The sequence below is a fragment of the Gambusia affinis genome, linkage group LG07 (genome assembly GCF_019740435.1).
Source record: "Gambusia affinis linkage group LG07, SWU_Gaff_1.0, whole genome shotgun sequence".
Taxonomy (NCBI): Eukaryota; Metazoa; Chordata; class Actinopteri; order Cyprinodontiformes; family Poeciliidae; genus Gambusia; species Gambusia affinis.
In genome coordinates, this window is record NC_057874.1 from 621595 (window position 1) to 645702 (window position 24108).

The following is a 24108-nucleotide window of genomic DNA, read 5'->3' on the forward strand; positions in this document are numbered from 1 at the left end:
TTTCTCCTCTCCCTCCTCAGAACCCCAGTTGGTTTGGTTTGTACCTTATGATTGAGTTTTGTTAGGTTTGTTTTGCGTTTGTTTATTTCTAATTGGTTATGGGTTTTGTATTAATCTGTTTTGGCTTCTTATTTCAGGTAATCTCTTTTCAGGTTTTTCTTAATATAATTTAATAAATTTCATTCTTTGATTAACTCAGAAAATCCTTGTGTGGTCTCCATTAATGTTACCCCACCAAACGAGCCAGGTGGACGTAACATTGTGGGGGCTCGTCCGATTCATGTGGACTAATTGTGCTTAATTGGCCTCATTGTTGGTCTTCAGGTTGCAGTTACATGCCCCTGATTTTGGTTTTCCTGTATTGCAGGTTGTTTGTGGGTTTTTGGGCTACTTTAAGGTCTTTGGAACCTTACTAGATTTTGGACATTTTTTGTGTTCCATATGTCTGTTGTTGGAGGTCCATGAGGATTTTTGCTCTTTTGTTAGAGGGGGGGAGAGAGAAGTCTCTTTGTTTTGTGTCAGGTAAGTGCTATCTGGTGTTTGTTGTTTGGCAACTCCATTTTAGATGACCCTGTTTATTATTTTAGTTTGTTATTTTTGGGCTGGACTCTGGGCTGAGGGCACCGCCGTGGTTTTCTGCCTGACAGGTTTTGGCCTGGTGGGATTTGCTGCCAGCGGTATCTTGGTGCTTCAAGTGCCTTGGCTCTTGGAGGAAGGCCTGAAGACTAGGCTAAGATTAGTCAGGGTTTTGGTCACTTAGTTAGCTGTAGGTAAATGGAGATTTGCCTTTGGTTAGTACCAGTTATGCACTTCCTGATTGTTGGTTAAAAAATAAAATAAAATAAAATGAAAAACCTGAAAAGAGATTACCTGAAATAAGAAGCCAAAACAGATTAATACAAAACCCATAACCAATTAGAAATAAACAAACGCAAAACAAACCTAACAAAACTCAATCATAAGGTACAAACCAAACCAACTGGGGTTCTGAGGAGGGAGAGGAGAAAAAGCCTCCTGACTGCTGCAGCATGACAGCTTTTAAAGCAGCAGAGCACCAATCAGGGAAAAACATAACACCTGCAGAAGGCCTGCCTCCAGGACCCTAAAAGGAGAAAAAGCAGAGACCCACTGCAGCCGTAACACCTCCCCCCTTTAAACAGAGGATCCCAACAAGGACCTCTGTAACCATCTTTCTTGTTATTCTGGTCCATCAATGGCACGAGACAATGCATCAGCCAGTACGTTGTCAGTGCCTCGAATATGCCGAATATCAAGGTTGTAAGGTTGCAGAAATAAGGCCCATCGCATCAACCGCTGATTTGGACTCTGTAAGGAGTGCAAAAAGGTCAAAGGGTTATGATCTGAATACACCACAACAGGAAACGCACCCCCGCCCACATACACATCAAAGTGCTGCAGTGCCCAAATAAGAGCCAAGGCCTCTTTCTCAATAGTTGAATAATTAAGCTGATGTTGATTAAACTTTCTAGAAAAGAAACAGACTGGATGGTCAATACCTTCTTCAGTCTGCAACAAAATGGCTCCCGCACCCACTTGACTTGCGTCAACCTGTACTTGGAATGGCCGATCTAATCTTGGTGCAGACAAAACAGGTGCAGTGCTCAAGAGAAACTTTATGTTTTCAAAGGCCTTCTGACAGGCTGAAGACCACTTAAACTGGACTTTAGCTTTTAATAGGTCGGTTAATGGAGCAACTACAGTAGAAAAATTCTGACAGAAGTTTCTATAGTAACCCACCATACCCAAAAACCTCATCAGCTCCTTCTTTGAGGTAGGAGGAGGGAAACAATCAATGGCTTGGACTTTAGCTCTTACTGGTTTTACTTGTCCTTGCCCAACAACTTTTCCCAAATAAGTCACTGTAGCTCTTGCAAACTCACATTTTGCTAAGTTCACAGTTAAATGAGCATCCTGAAGACGCTGAAACAATTTCCGAATGCGTTGTATGTGTTCAGCCCAAATGTCACTGTAGACCACTACATCATCCAAGTAGACAGCACAACCTTCCAACCCAGCCACTACTTGATTCATCAACCGCTGGAAAGTGGCAGGTGCATTCCTAAGACCAAAACTCATTACAGTGTAAGAGTATAATCCAGATGGTACAATAAAGGAAGAAACTTCTTGGGCTCGCGCAGACAAAGGTACTTGATAATAACCTTTGAGCAAATCAAATTTACTCACATACTTCGCTGTTCCAACACGATCAACGCAATCTTCCATCCGGGGAAGCGGGTAGGAGTCAGGTTTTGTAATGCTGTTCAATTTCCTGTAGTCAGTACAGAATCTATAGGTACCGTCAGGTTTTTTAACCAGCAAACATGGTGAGGCCCAACTGGAACAAGATGGTTTAGCCAGGCCGTTGGCCAGCAAATACTGAATTTCTGTTTCCAAAAATTTGCTTTTCTCTGGATGAACACGATAAAAATGTTGACGGATGGGCTGCGCATCTTTCACATCAATATCATGCTCAATTAAATTAGTACATGTTGGAATGTCACTAAACAAAACATGAAAATCCAAAATTAACTGCGTCAACTGCTCGCTTCTTTCCGTAGACAAATGACTCAATAATGTTTGTAAGTTAGACAATATCTCAGAGTTCTTAAGTCTTGGTTGAAACACAGCATCATCTGGAGTTTGCACATCCTCATCTAATCCTGCTGTGCAGCTCAAGTCTACTTTCACAGAAGCAGCAACTGCCTTCACATCTTTTTCCTCCAGAGTACGACCAAAATAAGGCTTTAGTAAGTTTACATGGCACAGTTGAGTTGGTCGTTTACGGTCTGGGGTAGAAACCATGTAGTCTTGTTCAGACACCTGTCTCAACACAAAATATGGACCGTAAAACTTTGCCTGAAATGGTGAACCCTGAATGGGAAGTAAGGCAAGCACCTTATCTCCTGGGTGAAACACTCTTCTTTCAGATTTTTGGTCAAACCATCGTTTCATTTTTCTCTGAGCCTTTTTAAGATTCTCAGAGGCTAGTTTGTGAGCCAAGAAAAGTCTGCGACGAAAACCATTAATGTAGTCAAACAAGTTTGATGGTGGATCAGAACTCTCCAAGTTCGATTTTAGAATAGCGAGAGGACCACGCACCTGATGTCCAAACACGAGTTCATTCGGACTGAACCCTGTACTTTCTTGCACAACTTCACGAGCTGCCAGAAGAAGCCAAAACAGATTAATACAAAACCCATAACCAATTAGAAATAAACAAACGCAAAACAAACCTAACAAAACTCAATCATAAGGTACAAACCAAACCAACTGGGGTTCTGAGGAGGGAGAGGAGAAAAAGCCTCCTGACTGCTGCAGCATGACAGCTTTTAAAGCAGCAGAGCACCAATCAGGGAAAAACATAACACCTGCAGAAGGCCTGCCTCCAGGACCCTAAAAGGAGAAAAAGCAGAGACCCACTGCAGCCGTAACACCTCCCCCCTTTTGGGGGGAGGTGTTACGGGGGAGGTGTTACCAAACGAGCCAGGTGGACGTAACAGTACTTAACTTTTCCTATCACATTACCAGTGATAGAAACATTGTTGTGTCCACAAATCTTAAAAATCTGGACCATAAAGTCATCTGTATGCAGACTAGTGGGACCCCTTTCAGGTCTGTAGTATATCAATGCCATCCTTCAGGAAGTCAATGGGAGATGTTACTTAGATAACTCTGACACCAATTGTCTCTCACCTTTAGGGTCTCCATGGCAGATCCAATCTTGATAGTTATCTTTTTACCATGTGGAGACTTTTCAAAGATGGGCTCAGAGAACTCTTTAAGGTACGGTTCTAGCTCACAGGCCACCAGGCAACCATCTTCTGGAAGCCCCTCTGCCATGGACAGAGCTCCATAACCAGTGAACATCCCAATTTCCAGGACCCTCTTGGCTTGACTCATGTGGATCAGCATCTTAAGGGTCTGACCTGCCAAAAAACACACCCAATAACATATCATAATGAAACACATAACAAAGGAAATGTAATAATAAAAGGTGCATATAAATGTCCCACCCTCAACATGGCCAGTGATGCACTCCTTCGGAAGTCGGAACTTAGTCTTGCCCTCCTCAAACACTTGGTCCCAGTTGTGAGACATGGTCTTCCTATCAATAAATATGCATGATTGTTTTTACATCTTGGGGCAGTGCTGAGTAAAGATATTCACACTCATGGAACATTTTAACATTATATCATCTTACAACTACAAATATCAATCTATTTTATTCAACAAACACAAAGCAGTGCATCATTTTGAGCTGCATGAAAATGTACACATGGTTTTCAGCAAAAAAAATCTGAAAAATGTGCTATGTATTTGCATCCAGTCCTCTAACACCTCTAAACAAAATGCAGACATATTAATTCAGAGTGCCACTAGAAAGGGGAAATATGGAAGGTGGTCAAAGCTAAAGATTGGTGGAGCTAAATACCAGGGGAATCCTGAATGAGGTGTTATTAACATAGATAGTCTGAATGCAAGACTTTTCAGATTTTATTTATAAAAACTTTAGTAAACCATGTACCATTTTGATTGACTACAACTTAATCTATTTTCCTCCTATTGTGCCTTTTCACTTGTTTTTGTTCACTTTTCTGTTATGTCTGTCATGAAGTGCGTGTGTGAGGTGGTGAGGCAGATGCTTGAGACCCAGTTAAGAGGAATAGTGATGGTTTAATGAAGAATGATGGTACAAAAACAAATCACATAGTCAAAAAACAAATCAAATAGTCAAAAATCCTGGCAGCACAGCAGAGCGGAATGCGAAGGCTCAGCACTGGTAGCAACAGGGTACGAAGGACAGAATAAGCAGCACACAAAAACTGACGACCAATCGACAGCAAGACAGACTGGTGTATATGACAAGGAACCGACAAAGACTCAGAGACGAAGGTGACACTAAATACACAAGAGGTAATCAGGGAACGAGACACACCTGGGAATAATCAAGGGGAAGACAGGACAACACAGAAACTTGGAGGACACAGGAACTCAAAACAAACACAGAGAGAACTCAAATAAACACAGAGAAAAACTCAAATCCCTACAATGTCTTTGTGAATCACTTTCTTTTTTACATGTGACATGTGTTCTATGTTAAAAAAATGTTTAATTTTGGTCTTGTACATTAAATTTATAGATTTACATATTTTTATGTACATACTTGTATATTATTATTTAATTTTATTTCTTTAATTCATTTAATATTTTGGTCAAATTTAATTACTTACAATTTAACATGTGTTATAAATTTTATGTCACTAATTATTTAATTTATATTTGCTCATTTTGAACACTGAGCTCTTTTAAATGTAGACTAAAAACCTACCTGTTTAGAGTAGCCTTAAGCATAATCAATTAAGAATTTAACAATGGCACTTGACTAAATGCAATGTTTCAGTTGTTGATTCCATGTATAAGTTTGTGTTTTTATGATGTAAAGCACTTTGAAATGCCTTGTTGCTGAAATTTGCTATGCAAATAAAATTTGATTGATTGATTGAACCTGGGGGCTGCACAGTGGCGCAGTTGGTAGAGCTGTTGCCTTGCAGCAAGAAGGTCCTGGGTTCGATTCCCGGCCCGGGGTCTTTCTGCATGGAGGTTGCATGTTCTCCCTGTGCATGCGTGGGTTTTCTCCGGGTTCTCCGGCTTCCTCCCACAGTCCAAAAACATGACTGTCACATCAATTGGTCTCTCTAAATTCTCCCTAGGTGTGAGTGTGTGTGTGTGAATATCTCTGTGTTGCTCTCTGACAGACTGGCGACCTGTCCAGGGTGTACCCCACGTCTTACCCGGAACACAGCTGGAGATCACCACCAGACACCCTCCCAACCCCATTAGGGACAAGGGTGAATGGATGGATTGATGGATGATTGAACCTGGGAGCAGTTTGTCAACAAATTAGCAGTTTCCCCTTGGTGATCAATAACACATATCTTGATTGTGTTTCCATTAAAATACACAAATGTTTGTGATAATAACGGAAAGAACTATTAAAGAGTTTCAGGGGTATGAACTAAGGACACTCTGATCAGGTTTTTTGCTGCCGATTCTGATCACCCATGAGGCCGATCTTTGCCGATCACCGATCTCTGCCTATCACCTGAATTGGCTATTAATTTTTTGCTGTAGGTATAAATGCTGCTATGTAATCAGACAAAATAGAAAAAGGATCTGGCAATCAATTCATCAGATTTGGACATAAACATGCAGAATATTTTCAGGCAGAATACAGCAGCTATTCAGTTAAGAGGACAACGGAAAAACCTACAATCAGTAAAACAATACATACTTAACAGTAGGGTCTCTGTACCATAAATTATGCAAGAGTCAAATAAATCTCACAACACTGCCTATATCAAATAAAAAAGATACATTCAGTCAGAATCAATGTAGGTTGCATCAAAATAAACAATCCCGAATTACTGAATCAAAACTTCCTGACAGCATGGCTAACTGATTAATGCTGGTTCTGATTGAGTGGTTCTGACCGAGCAGAGTAATTCTATGGGCGTAGGTTTGGGTATATTCAAGGGATATAAAATAGTCCCAACCAATTTTTGCCATATTAATTAAGAAAAAAAAAATGTATTTTTTAACAAAAACAAAATAAATAAACGAAAATCTACATTGATTAGTTTAGTATTTCAATATACTACGCAGTGGTAGCATTTATTTTAAAATTCGCTGTTATGAATTATGACGACCCATGCCGCTATTGGCTCAAAGAACGTGGATCTACGTTCTTTGATTAGCTGCAACAGGCGGCGGCCAGCTGGCCACACGCGGAACGGAAGCTTGGTCCATGGTGCTGAAAGTGAACGCGTCTCCTTCTGAGTTTGACATTTATTATGAGTCTCCGAGACCATGTCGCCGCCAAAAAAGAAAAGGACGACAGACATTAGAAGTTATTTCGCTACCTCGGCTGTAAGTACAGTGAGTGGACCCATAAGTTAGATATCTATCACGCAACGCATTTGTTGTAAAGTCAAGTGTTTAGTAAGGTCAGCACTGCACGGTTGGTCAGTAAGTTGTAAGGTCCCACCAAAACTTAGACCAAACCTACGCCCTTGCTGCAGAACACAGGAAGGAGATCGATTTTCTTTTCAGAGATTATCTAGCTCATGTTATTACATAGCGAATGTTTTAAAATCGGGGCTGCACAGTGGCGCAGTTGGTAGAGCTGTTGTTGCCTTGCAGCAAGAAGGTCCTGGGTTCGATTCCCGGCCGGGGTCTTTCTGCATGGAGTTTGCATGTTCTCCCTGTGCATGTGTGGGTTCTCTCCGGGTTCTCCGGCTTCCTCCCACAGTCCAAAAACATGACTGTCAGGTTAATTGGTTTCTCTAAATTCTCCCTAGGTGTGAGTGTGTGTGTGCATGGTTGTTTGTCTTGTATGTCTTTGTGTTGCCCTGCGACAGACTGGCGACCTGTCCAGGGTGAACCCCGCCTCTCGCCCGGTACGCTGCTGGAGATAGGCACCGGCAACCCTCCCGACCCCATTAGGGAAGAAGGGTGTACAGATAATGGATGGATGGATGTTTTAAAATCTTTCTTTTTGTTTGTTTATTTAAGTTACAAGCTGCAGCTTTAACTTAAATAAGTTTGTGTAAGAGTTCACTGCGGGGGGGCCAGAAGCAAAGCTTCATCTGTGAAGCGGGAGCAGAACCAGCATCTTACACCATTCGCTCGTTGAGATAAAATAATTTTTCGGGTTATGTGATTAGCTTTCTGACCATTACGCTCTTCCGGGTGGGTATTAGTAGCTGTGCGCTGCTTTGCCTGCTATCGGATCGCTCCAGATGTCCCTTTTTTTCCTGCAGCCAATGTAGCCAAACTCCCTCAAGTGTTTGTGTTTTTTAAACATCATATTATATTCGTTGTGTTGATGCATTTTGACGTGCTTCACCTCCTTCAGCGGCAAACGCAAACTTCCCCATTCACTCTCAGAGCGTTATAGTTCCTCGCCACATCGCATAGGATTTGTTGCTGCGCGTTTGCGCAGTGTGAAGGAAAGAGGAATTGAGCTGTACGGGCAGGCTGCGAAGTGAGCAGTTGATCGGCAACAAGAGACAGTGATCGACAATCACCGATCATACACTTTTTCAGGGAAATCAGCTGATTATGCGTTCATACCTCTAGTATGAACGCTTCAACAAGGGACTGCATTTAATACACAGTAAAACACTTTTATTATCAGATGATTTAGTGGAGAAAAAAGCAAAGTCATACTTATACAGCTCTGCCAGAGGTTCGCTCTCTTTGGTGGTCATTTTCTCCAGATAGTTATCCAGTCCACTGGCAATGTCGAGAGCCTTCTGCAGGTACTTTTTCAGTTCCTCTGGAACGGTGGCACATGCTGAAGCTATGCCCTTAGCCTTTGTCAACAGATCCACTATGACTTCCACAGGGGTGTCAGGAACTGGGACAATCACAAGAGAATGTCAATTCAATTCAAAAATACTTTATTGATCCCAAAGGGAAATTAAATATATTAACTACCAGGAAATTACTTCTGCTCCATTCTGCAATTCATTTCTGTAGCTAAGCATGTCACTGTTTTGATTTGAATTTATTCAATAGGCCTGTCACGATAAACAATAAATCAATTAATCATACAATAAATTAAAACTATCGACGACATTTTAATTATCTGCATTATTGTCTCTTCCGGCCTTTTTCTCTTTCTGTTGATGACACTGACTGAAAAAAGGCTCAATTCCGGTGCTCTCTACTTACCCTGCCTTCCTCATATCCTTAGTTTAATGCCCAGTGCACACTACACCATCTTAGCTGTCGGCCCATTGTCGGCCCATGTTCAAAAGAGACCACACATTAGCCGACAGAAATTCTAGGTATAACGGTTCGAACCTGCCGTATGGTGTCCAACAATGGGCACAAAATAATGGCTACAAGCCCAGTTAACTAATTATAAAACTAGGCATTAGTCAACGCTTTTCTACAATCTACCTGCAATGCATGAGGCTCTAGTGTCAGTCCTGACTGAATGAAAATCATTATAACCTATTTGTGTCACATTAATGAAGAACAGCTGAAAAGTTCCCGGGTTCATCAACTGCATAGCAATTTTGCTCCAACTCCTCCCCTCATCATTTCCATAGTCTTTGCACGAAATGTTTTATAAACATTAATGTTGTTTCCACATATCATCTCCAATATCCGCTGTACTTCGCCGTGTCAGCTGTTTGGGATTCTCCTCTGTAATTTCTCCTCAGAAAGCATGAAGGAGAATCCGGGCTTTCTGATTGGCTACCTGCCACATTCAACAGGCTGCATTAAGGCTCCCATTCGGGGGAAAACCCCTGATTTAGATCTGAGCGGCCACTACGATCTTCCGTAACAATACAATACAGAATGATCGGTTCGCAAGCAACAATCTTAACGTTCTAAGATTGTCTGGGAAAATGTACGTGTGAACTAACGAGTACTGTGAACTACTCCATCAGGTAGTCGGATGTGCCCATCTTCTCTATTTAAATCTAATGATTAATGAAGGGCAATAGGTATAGTATACAGACTGCACTCTTTTGGTTGAATGCAGTATTTATTTCAACTTTGGTCTATTACATTTTTGTTAACAGAGACTGAGAATCCATTTTATTTTTGTTTCTGGTTGTTTCGTTTATTTTATCAGTTCAAGTGTTAAGTGTTCTTTTGAAAATAAATTTATCTACCTTTGGCAAGAAATAGCATGCATTATTATGTCATTTCCATTAAATCAGTGTAAAAAGGTCTTCAAACAATATTATGTTTATCGTAATAATTTTTGAGACAATTAATCACTCAGCAAAATGTGTTATCGTGACAGGCCTATTATTCAATAATTAACAGTGAATAGTAACCAATAGGTGTACATTAAATCAACCATGTAAACATGCCAGATTAGCCACAAGGCTTAATTCTCATTTATAGTCCTAGGCAGGTTGATGGTAAAAATAAAAAAAAAAAACAATTAACATATAAAACATAATTTACAAGTTACAAAAATTAAATATTAGAACGAGATGGTTAATGTAAAAAAAGTCACACCCATATAGACAAATGCAAAACAAGATAATCTAATTTAAAACATGAAAGCATTGTGATCATTTAAAAAGGTTAAATGATTTTCTAAAATGGTTCAAAGAATGCTGAAGTTTCAAAAGAAGTACAAACGTCTATCTAATACCTGGGTGATTAGTGAGTCTAAACACATACTCATCGGTACAATAACCAAAAATATTGAAATGCAAATGTAAATATTGCATTAAAAGTGATCAGCCAAGTTTACGGTGAGTGTGCAACTGTTATTGATGTTTTACTCATCCAAGAAGCTCCCTGAGATGAGACAGAAGGTTTCTACTTGAACACAGCCTGGATTCTCTCTGGACTGGTAAAGAGAGTAGATAGTACTGAGAGTGACCACTCTATCCTTGCCTCCTATAACCACTCTAACATATCTGTACAAAAAATTGAGTAACGAACTTACCTTTGTCAGGCAGCATATTTACCGTTTATGGGCGGGACGTCGGTTTCTGCAGCTGACAACCACGGCGGGTTTACGTGCTGCTGGAGGTCCAGAGGTTTCGGTTATATCATGTAACCCACAGAGGGGAGGAGGAGTGACAGCTTGCCTCTGTTACCCAACACGTGAACAGCGCTATTATCCAACTCCGCGTGGCACGTGACGGTTGCGCTCGTGGAAGATAGCCAGTTTTCTCCACTGGGGGTGGGGTACGATGGGAATGTAATCAGAGTTTGTGCGATAGAACTCCGAAACCCCCAAGACTCTCACGGGCTTTTGTAACAATTCGATTGATACTATTTAAGCATATTCGATGAAAAGTCTAAAGCTTAAAGAGCAAACCACGGTAAAAAAAGACATTTGTAGAGACGTTTAACTCTTCTAATATATAGAGAACAGCTGGCGCATGTCTTCCCCTTTTATCTCTGCCACTACTCCTGTTGGCAACTGTTGAATAAAGAAAACATTAAAAATGCAAGTTTTTGCATGTCAGTGATGTGCGGTCAGGGGAGGAAGGTGAGGCAGTCTTACCTGTCATCATGGAAGAATAATATATAATAAGATAATTTATATTGGTACTTTCAACCTGTGGTTTGTACAATAAAGTATTTTTTTTTTAATTTAGCTTAACCAATTTTGCTTATGTTTTCTTGAAAATGCTGAATTTGCAAGCATTTTCAAGAAAACATTTTCACACTGTACTTCAAATACTCGGAAGTGCATCTGGTGAGGAAGTAGGGAGCTGAGCCTCACCTTGGATTGCATAATTCCTCTAACTGTGCTGGCTACCATTTGATGAGAGCATGTTCCTCCTGTCTGTACGTGTCCAATAAAATGGTTAAAGACATTTAAAATATGAACTGATTTTCCAATAATTTAGCTTATGTAGCCTATATAATGTATAGTTTTTTGTCACCAACTACTGTATGTGTGTAACTTATTTCATATGCAGAGAGCAATCACAAGCGCGGTGGTAAGTGCAGTACTTCGTTACTGTACTTAAGTACAATTTTCATGTATCTGTACTTTACTTATGTAAATTTAATCATGGATACTTTCGACTTTTACTCCACTACATATTACAGTAAGCATCTGTACTTTATTCACTACATTTTAAAAAACCATCACGTTACTCGTTACATCTAAGTCACATTTTATTTTATTTTTTTGTAAAAATGTGAAATTTAGGGACTTGACATGCCGCTGTAAAATCCAAGCAATAAAGTGACTTACTAATTCCGTGTGTTTGTTGTCACCCATTGCCTTCCCCATGCACTGTGATTTTCTCTGAGAGGGAGATGATGTCTGTCTAATTGTCAGTAATTGCTGGGTTTCAGATTAAGTAGCACCACGTCACCCCAATGCAGATGGAGGGCCGGAAGTAAATGCAGCCCATTTATGTCTGTCGATCCAACATCAAAATATCTGAAGTCTGTGGCTTGTATGGTTGTTCCAACCGTTCTAATAGAGAGAAAGTCAAACGTTATTTTTGTGTTCTGAAAGTGGTTGTTCACAAGGGAGTTCATTTTAAAAAAAACTTGCCATAAAAAGAGGAGAAAAGTGGATCAACCATCTACAGGAGGTGCAGAAACTAACAAAGCCAGAGTGCAGAAGAAGATAAGAGCAAATCCAGTAGTGATGGATGATTAGGATTTGTGTTCACTGTGATATTATTCACCAACAGTTATGTAGCTTATTAGTATGGTGTTACAGAAAACCTTAAAGATAAAATGTATACAGTACTTCCAACTGTTGTGACTTATAAAGCAACAATGTTACCAGTCGTACTCTGTGTTCTTCTTTCTTGTTAAAACTCTGACACAATAAACAAACGTTGGAGGATGGTTTTGTGGGGAGGATCAGTTTACCACAATGCGTTCTGATTGTGTCTTAATGTGACTTTTACTACGAGATTTTATGTAACTCCAGTTGTGACCAGTAATAGCAGATTAAGCTCTATCTTGGTGGAATTATATTTCTACATTTCCAATTATTTACTATCAATTGTAATAAAGTGATGCCAACACCATGGATTCAACAGTGAGGAGTTTGTTCTAGTCATCTTAAAGATGGAAAGAGTAATTGAATGATTGACTGAATGACATTTTATTCATGTCAGAGTTCAATCAGTGAGGTTATTCATTTTGTGGTGGTCCCAGTCTAAGAAAGAAACAAAGGAAGAAGGCAGCAAATGTACATGTTGGTTCCACAGGCTTCCCTTAAAATATGGATAAAATTAGTCATTACAGGGTAAAAGTAATTTGAAGAGGGAGTAGCACATAAACAAGTCAAGTCAATGAAAGTCAATGACATACTGCATTCTCGTTTTTTAACTTGAATGATTTTTTTTTTTTTTTTACTGACTTAAATAGTACATTTAAATTGCTGCACTGTTTGATAAGTAGAATGGAAATTACTTTTGTAAATGGTCTTGAGATTACTTATTGTAAATTAGCGTTTTATAAATCAACTGAAATGTATTTAAAAAAGCTACAATTTTCCCAACGGACTGGACTGAAGAGATATGATGAGCAATGTTTTATGGGTTGATGAAAGCAAAGATTGTTTTTTTTTTGTTTTTGCAACATCAAAAGTAAATTTTTGAGGCAAACAGAAAATCCAGCTTATTGTAGTTTACTATAAACTGGGACTGAAAACCCCCGGACAAATTTAGAAAAACTACAAATACAGGTGTACTATATTTTGTTAGTGAACACACTCAACTGCGTGAGATAATGGATGGAGGGAAAACATCATTAGGCCAAGAATCACAGACACAAAAGTAGTGGATAATTATAAAGATAAAAAACCCAACAATTTCCCATGTTGGAGCAACTCTTGGAGTGTGGTTGTGCAAAGTAAAAAACTTTCAACTTTCGGATACATATGAAAGATACATATCAGTAGCCTCACCGAAGCCTGTTTAGTCCCTGTCAGATGTTCTTCAGAAATAAATTTACAGATGAGAAACTTTTACTGAGACGTATCACACTAGGAAGTGTTATAGAAAAACAAATCTATAAAAGTTTCAAATTTAAGTAATGAAGGAAATCACAAACTCATAATCAGTACTTACTAATCGTACTACCATAAATAATGCAATAAAACAGTTAAACTGTAGCTTTTCTTTAGAGGTATGTGTCCACTATTGCGCCTGGATGCTCACACGCACATATCCCTGGCAGGGCTGGGGGTCAGCCCTTGTCCTGGGCACACATCCATGGCAGCTTCCCTGTACACTCTTATGTCCCAGACATATACACACATGCACCCACACACACAGGTACACTGACCACCACAGCCATTGACCCTTCCCCAGAGGTTTGAATTGTAGTTTCCAGACCTTCGATGAGGTTGAAATTGGTTTACCAAAACAACCTGTCATATACTCGGTGAGTAAATGCCTGGGTTGGCATTTGAATTGTAGCTTCTAGACCTTCTCAGAGATTGAAACCAGTTTACCAAAACACAGAGTGTCATATAGTCGGTGATTAAATGCCTGTGTTGGCATTTGAATTCTACCTAACAGAGAGGATATTTTATTTTCCTAAACTCCAGAGAACTCAGAATGAATTTACCAAACAGAGTCGCTGAAAAAGTGTCCTGACAGTCCTGAGAGGCTTATAACCCACCTCACACACGCCCACACACACACACACACACCTATTTAAGGGGGATGCTATGTTTATTTTACAGAATGGAATGTTTATTTAAAAGGGGGGGCATATCCGGTCACCGGAAATTAAAAGCAATTAATGATCAGGGTCATAAATCACCCCACCGATTAAATTTTCTAATAAGGATGCCTATATAGTTTTTTTTTTTTAAACTCTATAAACTGTTTGGTTTCTGTTAATTATGTCAAGATGCAAGAAAGGGCAAATTTCTCTCATATTGGTCAGTCATTTTATTTCAAATATGCTGTAGTATGATGCCGACACACCTTCGATAATCTTCGATAACGTGTTAAGGTTATCGAAGTCAATAGCAGGCCAGCAACAGTTAGGCTAGCATAATTAACTCACTGCTCACCTTTTTTTTTTAAAAAAACATTCTTTATTTAACAATATTATGAATCCAACATATATGCATATGTATATTTATACATGCATTTACATAATACAGCAAAAAAAAAGAGAGCGAGAGAGAGAGAGAGAGAGAGAAAGGACACTCAGTAAACATTTAAGTCCATTTCGGCAATTGACATTTCTTAGAAAGGTCCTCATGGGCTCACATGAAAGGGAGGTGTACATATCCAGTGTTTTTCATTAAAGAGAGTGACATACAAAGGGGGCTGACACAGCTTTTTATAACCCTTAGCATATTTATGTTTTTGTCCACAGGCAAACGTAAGATGGGCCTGGATGTGTACTGATTTAAGCAGCGGAACCTTCCTTGCCATGCATGATTTTAAACCATGACGTTGTTGTGTATTCACCTTTCTGAGGAATCAGCTACACGGGAATATTATATTCAATGTTTCCAATGTTACTGTGGGTAATGCACTAAGACGTCATGATTTAAGCCAGCCTCCAGACCTAAACCCTATAAAAAATCTTTGGAAGGAGCACAAACTCTGTGTTTCTTGGTGATAGCCCAGAAACCTGGCTGATCAAGAGAACATCTGTGTGGAGGAATGAGCGAAAATCCTTGCTGCAGTGTGTGCAAACCTAGTGGAAAAACTACAGGAAACAATTGCCCTCTGTAATTGCAAACAAACAATATTAATATTAAATATCAATATTAATTTTCACATTTGTTCAAATACTTATTTGCAGCAGTAATACACAAATAAATTATTTAAAAATTTATACATTATGATTTTCTGATTCTTTTTTAGATTATGTCTTTCATAGTGGACATGCACCTAAGATAAATAATTCAGACCCCTCCATGATTTCTAAGTGGTAGAACTTGCCACTTAGAAATAATAAACTTATTTTTCTTCACTGTAAGTTTCGTTCTTAATTTTTTAACTAAGACAATTCTTCATCTACTGACTCCGTCCATCTACATTTGGATCTACCAATACCAACACAATCTGACAGTAAAGTTATCAGTTAAAACCATATCGCACTTTCGAGGTAAATTAACTGGAATTGGTTTAAAACAGGCTAAGAAAGACTGGTGTGAATGCAGTCTTAGGTATATCTTAGTCTTGGGTAAGTATATTGTTGTTACTTTCTCTGTCAGACCTTTTGCAGCAAAACTGAATATGTTTCTGACAAAAGACATGTATTCACCACTCTAGAATGCATCCATCCATCCATCCATTTTCTGCTCTCCCTTGTTCCTTAGAGGGGTCAGGACTCTAGAATGCAAAGGATGTGAATGTCTTTATGTTGGATTAACCAACTATGGTTCTACAAGTTGTCGCTCAACTATTTATGATTTATAGTCTTAGTTAATTAGTGGGTGGGTTCGTTGTATTGGAACCATTGTCAGTTTGCCAGATAAATGCCTGGAGGCAGAAGAGATTCACACAGTGTGCACTGAACAAATAATTTCTGTCTTTCAATAGCTCATATTGAACATGTTTAAACTTTTAATCTCACCACTACTGCAATGAAATAGTAAATGTTTTTGAATATTATGCCAGCGCCGGACATGTGCGGCCTTAGAGGGATTATCAATCTTGTACAGTGTTAAAAATGTTCACAAATTTCAGGTTCAATGTGCACTTACTGTTCCCTCTCATTGTTTCTGCTCAGGAAGAGACCTTCCTGTACATGGCAATTGTTTTTTAATCATCCTATCTCATTGAACTGCAATGCTTTGTGACAGCATTCACATACCCCTTGAACCTTTGCAACTTTAATCACTTGCAGTGGGATTGATAGCCCTAAGACCTGCCTCATGTAGTGACATTGATGTTTCTAGTAAACACTGGGAGAAGGCAGACAAGCTCATTTTTTTCACAGATTATGTCTAATACTGCCATAATTTAGTGAGAGCATCAACAAATATACAAACAAATTACAAAAGTTTCCTACTGAACTTGTCTCAGTGGCAAAGTTCAGGGGTCACAAAAACCCGTGTACTTTGTTAATATTACAGATTACAGACTAGGTTGTCAGGGAAAAAAAAAGCTTTAACCTGAAGCACTCAAACAAACTCAATTGATGCTTCTTTGAAAAAACATCAAACAAATGAAGCTGTCTCAACGGAGGTTGGAATTTGCCCTGAAGTCATTCGTGTTTTTGCAGTTACCCTTAAACACTACGAGGAATTTCTAAACTTTCCCAGCTTAGCATGCTACTTATACAGTGTCAGAACTACTTTTTGATAACGACAGGGCTATTTTACATGTTTAAATAAAAAAAGGCAAAAATTAATCTTAATTAATTATTAATCTGCTTGGTGTATCCTAATTTGTGTTACAGATTGAGAAACAACACAGTTCCACACCTCTGAAGATGAACCAATCTTCATCTGTCAAAAAAACAGCTGATCCAACACTTTTCTAAGAAATGTCAATCCACATATCTGATCAAGTTAATCTAGTTATAAGAAACTTAGGTTTCATGTAACTATACCAAGAATTACTTTACCAAGAATTTACATTTGGTCAATAAAAACTTTATCTTGTTGCATCTGAACAATTCTGAACAAATGAGTGCTAAATGAGTGTTGACTGAAGACATCAGTGCAGTTGGTATGTCCTCATAAACAAGGCGAGATAATAAAGTTCACACTTTTGTTACATTGCAGCTTATGAGAACAGTTGGACCTCTGGAGCTTGACAAACCAGTTATGAAAAGAGATTCTGTCGCCGCTCCGTCTGATAAGCATGAAGACTGCTTATCAATACTTGACATTCAAACATTTCTCTCCATGGAACCCTAATCCTTGTTTTCATCACTTTGAGATGTTGTAAAATTGAGCAAGTATATGCAAACCGTAGTGAGTGAGTTTTTCATAATCTCTACTACAAATAGTTTTTATGTAAATAAAAATGCAATTTTCCAATTTTTCTGTGAATTCTTTCAATAATTAACAGAGTATTCCGGTGTCAAACAAAGTCACATTTTCAGTTTGCAGAAACAGGTGTTATCTCAGAATTATACAAAACACATGTATTGGCATGTGATGGGAATTGAAAGAAACTCCTCCCTTGTCTCAGTGTCATCCTCTAAAAGCTGTTCTGTATATAAAGCCTCTCTGGGAAGGATCTTCACACAAACTGTTACAAGCTCTTCCCCAGTTAACAATTTGAGCTTTAAAAAAAATGGGAAAAGTTCATGAGGGGAACAGCGATGCCGATGGCAAGAAAACCGAGTTTAGTTTAGTGCGGGTCAAAAGTACATGGAAGAGCAAACTAGGGAAAAAAATCAATAAGGACACAGTTGACTGTGTCTCATCTGCAAAAATGTAAGTATACCTGCTTGTGTGTGTTTCATACACACATAATTGAAGCAAAGATGTTTGTACCGCTTTGTTTTTTTTTTTTTTTTTATTTTGTGTTTGTTCTAAAATCTGCTTCCTTGGGTCAAGAACTACTTAACACTTTGTTAAATATTTCCCTTTGTTAAGTTACTTAATTTTAAAAATGCTATTGTATAAGTGGCTTATTGTCTGGTGTTCATGAAACTCTGTTCGATAAGTATTCACACATTAGAAATATTTGAGACTTTGCCAAACACTTTGGCAACATCTGCTGGATGTGGAATCTTTCAAAAAGAAAAGTCTGTTTTATGCAAAAAATAGAAGTAAAATAATTCAATAAAAAAGATCATATAAAATTAGAGGGGAAGTTTAGTTTATTTGTATGATTGACAATTGCAATTTTGATAGGACAAAACAAGTGATAGAAGATATTATTTGCTTGTAACGTAGTCTCTTGAGGGCTTTGAGGAAATCGTACATCAGTACAGCAGTACTACTTTTCTGTTCAAATTTCTCATGTCACCAAATGTTTTATTTTAGTTTCCTTTTTGGCAAACTTCTTACATAAGGCACAGTCTTCATACTCTACTCTACAGCAGATACTAGATGCTAAATCCTCTGCTTTTGCGTGGAGCCATTATGCAGATTATTTTTGGAATAATCTAGCAGCAAATCAAATCAATTAGTCAAAACAGAAATAAAGATGGTACTCTTTCAGGAAAATATCCTAAAAACTAACAAGTTGGGCTGTTGTCCTGAATTTGAAGGTGTGCCAGAAACTTGCTCAACCTGTCACAGTGCTCCCGTGTCAGAGAACATGATGAGATACTTTGACAGTGCTGACTAGACTCAATTCGCTGGGTGTGGGCATGTCCAGGATCATTTAGTTTATGCTTCTTAAATTATGAAGTGAATTAAAGAGTTTATATGTTTTAGTGCTGAACAAGTATGTAGTAAGAAAAAGTGTTATTGAAAAAAAATTTGGTTTCTTTTAAAATTTTATAGATGTAAGAATAAGTATGTTTTGCATGATGTTTCACCTTCACACATATATCTTAAAACTGAAGGTGACAAGATATATGACTGAAGCATATCTTATGAAACTTCTCATCGAAGAAGTCACATTTATGGTTGCCCAAGGTTCAATAATAGGACCCCTCATATTCAATATCTATATGCTTCCACTGCCTCCGTTTATAACAGGAAATAATATTAGCTACCATAACTATGCAGGTGATAAAGAGCTGTACATTTCAATGTTATCTGGTGACTCAGAACCCATCCAATCAGTGAACAAATTCTTAGAATAGATAAATGTGTGGATGTGACACTACTTTCTCCAATGAACAGAAACAGAACTGAAGTTGGACATAAAGAGGAACAATCTAGAGTCAATAGACGGTTTTTATTTGTAATAACTCAAACTAACGATCAGACCCAAAATTTGGGTGTGGTGGTGGACTCTGACCTGAACCTTCAGATCAGTTAAAAAGTTGGCCTTCTATCGCCTGAAGAACATTTCTGGGATTAGAGGACTAATGTTTCTGCAAGATCTAGAGCATGGGTTGGCAACCTAAAATGTTGAAAGAGCCATATTGGACCAACAGAACAAAAAACAAATCGGTCTGGAGCCACAAAAAAAATAAAAGCGTTATATAAGGCTTATAATAAAGGTAAAAGAGGCTTTAAGTGTTAATATTAGCCTATTATCAAAATGATTAAGTGTATGCATAATTAGCATTCATGATTAAATGATTTACATTATGAAACCTATCTGATTATTTGTCAATAATGTTTTCTTGTGTCTTGTGTAACAGCTATGAAAGCATCACAGACAGAGGCACCTCTTGGACCGTGGTCAGCCCCATCACCTTTACTTATACGGTCACAGAAACGCATGACTTATTGGACCCTAACAACGACACTCTCTTGTTGGGCCATATCACCGACCCACAACAGTTGGAGGCCGTTAAAAAATTAAATAAGCCCATCAGGCGTTTTGTGGTCATTGACCAAGAAGTCTTTAAAATCTACGGCCCCAAGCTAACTGAATACCTTCAGGCTCATAATGTAGTGTACAAGATTTTGGCTCTTCCAACCACAGAAGGGAACAAATCCATGGAAACAGCTCTGAAGATTCTGGATGATGTCAATACCTTTGCTCTTGACCGCCGAACAGAGCCCATCATTGCCATTGGTGGAGGAGTTTGTCTAGACATAGTGGGCTTGGCAGCCTCATTGTACCGGAGGCGCACTCCTTACATTAGGGTCCCCACCACACTTCTGTCCTACATTGATGCCAGCGTAGGGGCAAAGACTGGGGTAAACTTTGCCAAGTGCAAGAACAAACTTGGGGCTTATATTCCACCTGCAGCTGCATTGCTTGATCTATCGTTTATGCAAACTGTTCCACGAAGACACATCTCCAATGGGCTAGCAGAGATGCTAAAGGTTGGATTCTTCCTCTCTAACCAGTTTCCTAGTATTGCTATTCTAATGTAAATCTAAATGTGCACAAAACACATATTCAATATACTGCTTATATAAAAAAAAAAAAAAAAAAAAAAAAAATTCAACTGCAATATTTCCATTAAATAAGAAATATTTAATGGAAATAAATATTTCCATTAAATATTTATTTAATGGAAGTAAACTTCACGTATTCATGAAAATTTCATGAATACGTTTTTTTCATGCAAAAACAAGTAGCACCATGATCCCATGTGATGTGAAAAAAACTTTTTTTTTGCAGTTTTGCAAAATAAACCAATATTGATATGACCAAAAAAAACCATCTCATCCTGGTGCCAAAACTTTTTATAGAAAAAGAAGAGCTGTTGTTTTGTTTTTTTTTACTTGTGTGCTTCCATTAAGAAAATTTATCTTCCAAATGTCAAATTGCAGAAAAGAAGAAAACACATAATACTGACACTTTAATACTCTACACAAAGTATGGTCTCTGTTTTAAAACCTCATTTATTTAGTGATTTTTATCCTTCATTGCAGATGGCTTTGATGAAACATCAGGGACTCTTCGAGCTTCTTGAGGCACATGGCTGTATGCTGTTGGACACTAAATTCCAGGCTGACAACACTTTATATGGGCACAGTAGTGTTAAGGTTGCATCACAGGCAACCCATATAGCAATCACGACAATGCTAGAGGAGCTGGCTCCAAACCTTTGGGAAGATGACCTAAACAGACTTGTGGATTTTGGCCACCTTATTAGTCCAGCATTAGAAATGGTGAGCTGACACGTTTTATAAATACTACTATTATTACAAAATCTTAAAATTCTTGCTAGTCTCATCTTCTTTGAGGTCTGCTGCTATCCAATTAAATAATTCCCTGGTACATTACTAATGTGCCCAATTATGCTTGCTCAGTCTGATCAACTGAACTAAATTCAGTGAAGCCCATAGATTTTTTTGTGTAACAAAATAATAGAAACAGAATTGCTTCAGTTCTATTACATTGAGAAAAATGCCAAAAATAATTTCACTGATTTATTTTAAGCAGAACTGAACAGGAAAGAACCGAGTCAAGGCCTAGGTTTGTAAGTAGACAGGAATATGACTTTATTGGTCCATATTTGAGGTCAATTGCACATTCACACCTCCCCAAATGAACTGGACTTTCTGGGTAAATGGACTAGAGTTTGATGATAAACATGGCTGGAATGAATGCACCCTTATTCTAAGTCTATCGATCATTTGGATATTTTTAAATTCCCTGGAAGTAGAACCAACCTCCTCTGAGCTTATTTTTTCTCTCTGTATTTCAGAAAGTTCTTCCATCCTTACTGCATGGTGAAGCAGTAAACATTGACATGTCTTATATGGTATACTTGTCTCATGAGTGTGGTTTATTGATGGAAGAAGAAAAGCAAAGGATCATAAGCTGCATGGTTGGTCTGGAGCTTCCTGTCTGGCACGAGGAGTTCACCATGGAGCTAATCCAGAAGTCTCTGCAGGACAGGCTGAAGCATTCTGGTGGTTTGGTCAGGATGCCACTTCCTGTCGGTTTGGGGCAAGCAGGTAACAATCAAATACTGGCCAAATAATAATGCAATTTGTAATACTTCCGATGCAATGCATCTAAAGTTTTTATTTGCTTTTTCCCACTGCAGAAATTTTTAACAACACATCTTTTGACATCCTGCACAGAGCTTACATCAAGTGGTGTGAGGAGCTGAGTGTCTCTTCTGACAGCACCTGTGATGTTTGATTCCCACATCCAACATCATGTCTCAGTCCAGTTTTTAGGTACACTGGTGCAGCATGGTTCACATGCATGGGAGACATTGTTGTATTTACTGGCTAAAATGGAAATACGTCCATAGTGTTTTCATATTACAGAGAGCAACTTTATTTACACTGGCAGGAGGGGTCTGCTTTATTAATGCCATAATTTTTGTTTAAATATTAAATAAAATGGCTCATTGGCTTGGTAAATGGATTAAAGTTAATATATTTTTTTTCCATTTGTTTTTGTAACAATCATGTGCCAGTAACGCTTGCTCATTTTCTGCTTTTTCCTGATGTCAAATACATTTATCAACAAAACTAAATACTTTTTTGTTTGTTTTTTTACAAATAAAGAATTTATGCTTATTTACTATGAATTCAATGTTGTTTTCTCTTTTAATGAACTGTGTGACAAACTGATGAAAGTATGCGGACAAGAGCTTAAAGGGGACGTTTAAAGACACAGTTCAGCCCAGCTTTGGAATGCCAAAACACTGAAGTGGCCTGGATGCAGCCAAACCTTGGATGAGTGCAGCTGTTGTGAGCATTTGGGAGAGGCTGCACTGCTGCAGGCACACTACCAGGTTGTCGACATGTGCTATCAGAGTCAAAAGGTCAAACAAAAAATGTACTTTTCTGTGCTTTACATCATGTTGACTTTGAGAAATCTTTTAATTTCCCATCTCAACCATTCAGCTGTACACAATACCATGGTGAACCCTAGCACCAATAAACATTGCTAAAGGATTAGAGGAGTAATGTTATGAGACTTCTTGAAGGTGGGAAGGTGAGAAAGCAGTTTCTCAAAGAGACAGAGGCCTATTTTTAAAGCATTAAAAATACTATATATATATATATATATATATATATATATATATATATATATATATATATATATATATATATATATATATATATATATATTTGATATATACAAGCATTTGCTTGTGATATAAAATGCCACGATGTGCCTAGAAAGTACATAATATTTTCCCTTTAAATAAATCTATTTAGCATCAAAAGAAAGAAAGTATTGTAACATTGCATCTTTCAAATATGGCCTCAAAAGTCTGATGCCATATTTGGAAAGAACAGTTGTGGTTTAAGAATTCAGAGTAGATTTTTGAGCAGTATAAGACTACTGAAAAAGAATTGTTAGAAAGAAATTATCAGCCAAACTTGTGCTAATTTTAGTATTGCTATACCAATAATTTGAACCACAACATAAAGCCAAACATGCCACAATTCAATAAATAAAAAGCAGGGGTGGGCTGGGATACAGGGCTACAGATTCCAGCACAGCATATGCATATGCTGCGTATGCTGGTATATGGGGCCCAGAGCAGCATCTCATTTAGTCCCCCATATGCTGTTGTTCTAATAAGAACAAACAGTTTTTAAATATAGATTTAGTGAAGTCTTTGAGAGGGTTCCCAGGGTAATTTGCCAGCTTTAAATCAATCACTGATTATTGGTCATTATTTGCATATTTGTGAACAAACCCAGCTCAAACCCAAAGATTATAGATAGCATGAGATTGTAACACATCAGTCAAACTATCCAGATTATACATTTTACTTTTACAAGGTAAACTTCCTAATTAAATCCTAAATTTTTATTTAATCTCTGCTGATCACAATAAATAAAATTTAATAGCATTGACATTCTCGATAAATGAATGCCACATTTGTACATTTGTACCATAGGGTCTGTGTTAGAGTTCAAATATTTCTAGGGGCCCTTGAATTTCTGGAGGGCCTACCAGCAGCTACTGAGTTGTCTTTTCCTAGATATCTTTGTCTTAAAATTTTAGATTTCTCAGAGGTGCCAAAATCAAAAAAATATTTAGAGTTACAGTTATTTGATCTTTAGACCAGTCTACCACCAAGTTGGTATGGAGGTTAAACTGTCAGATATTATATACACAAGCT

General features: G+C 38.1%; 2 protein-coding genes across 4 annotated transcripts in view; one reads left to right on the top strand and one right to left on the bottom strand.

The window, feature by feature from the left end:
* The window catches only part of zgc:113054 (uncharacterized protein LOC541322 homolog), a 42920-nt gene extending 32279 nt beyond the window's left edge, over window positions 1-10641 (bottom strand). Inside the window, exons 1-5 of one of the 3 annotated variants that reach the window (XM_044122256.1) lie at window positions 10508-10557; window positions 10341-10408; window positions 8251-8440; window positions 4035-4126; window positions 3715-3947 (exon numbers count right to left, since the gene is read on the bottom strand). In XM_044122256.1, coding sequence (XP_043978191.1) covers window positions 3715-3947; window positions 4035-4126; window positions 8251-8440; window positions 10341-10344 — 519 coding nt within the window. In that variant the 5' untranslated portion in view covers window positions 10345-10408; window positions 10508-10557. Of the gene's footprint in view, window positions 1-3714; window positions 3948-4034; window positions 4127-8250; window positions 8441-10340; window positions 10409-10507 lie in introns of all 3 variants that reach the window. The other 2 variants (XM_044122257.1, XM_044122255.1) reach the window with 2 other exon arrangements.
* Window positions 10642-17718: 7077 nt separating this feature from the next.
* On the top strand, window positions 17719-22842 carry eevs (2-epi-5-epi-valiolone synthase). Its single transcript, XM_044122258.1, has 5 exons — window positions 17719-17914; window positions 19747-20380; window positions 20936-21175; window positions 21715-21967; window positions 22060-22842. The coding sequence occupies exons 1-5, from the start codon at window positions 17772-17774 to the stop codon at window positions 22155-22157; spliced, it is 1368 nt and encodes a 455-aa protein (XP_043978193.1). The 5' UTR covers window positions 17719-17771; the 3' UTR covers window positions 22158-22842.
* The last annotated feature ends 1266 nt before the right edge of the window (window positions 22843-24108 follow it).

What these genes read in the sequence shown, in the direction of transcription:
- eevs (XM_044122258.1), top strand. Translation starts at nt 17,772, where the DNA reads ATGGGAAAAGTTCATGAGGGGAACAGCGATGCCGATGGCAAGAAAACC. An exon ending in TGTGTCTCATCTGCAAAAAT is followed by an intron (nt 17,915 to 19,746) that starts GTAAGTATACCT and finishes CTTGTGTAACAG; the next exon opens with CTATGAAAGCATCACAGACA. An exon ending in TGTCGGTTTGGGGCAAGCAG is followed by an intron (nt 21,968 to 22,059) that starts GTAACAATCAAA and finishes TTCCCACTGCAG; the next exon opens with AAATTTTTAACAACACATCT.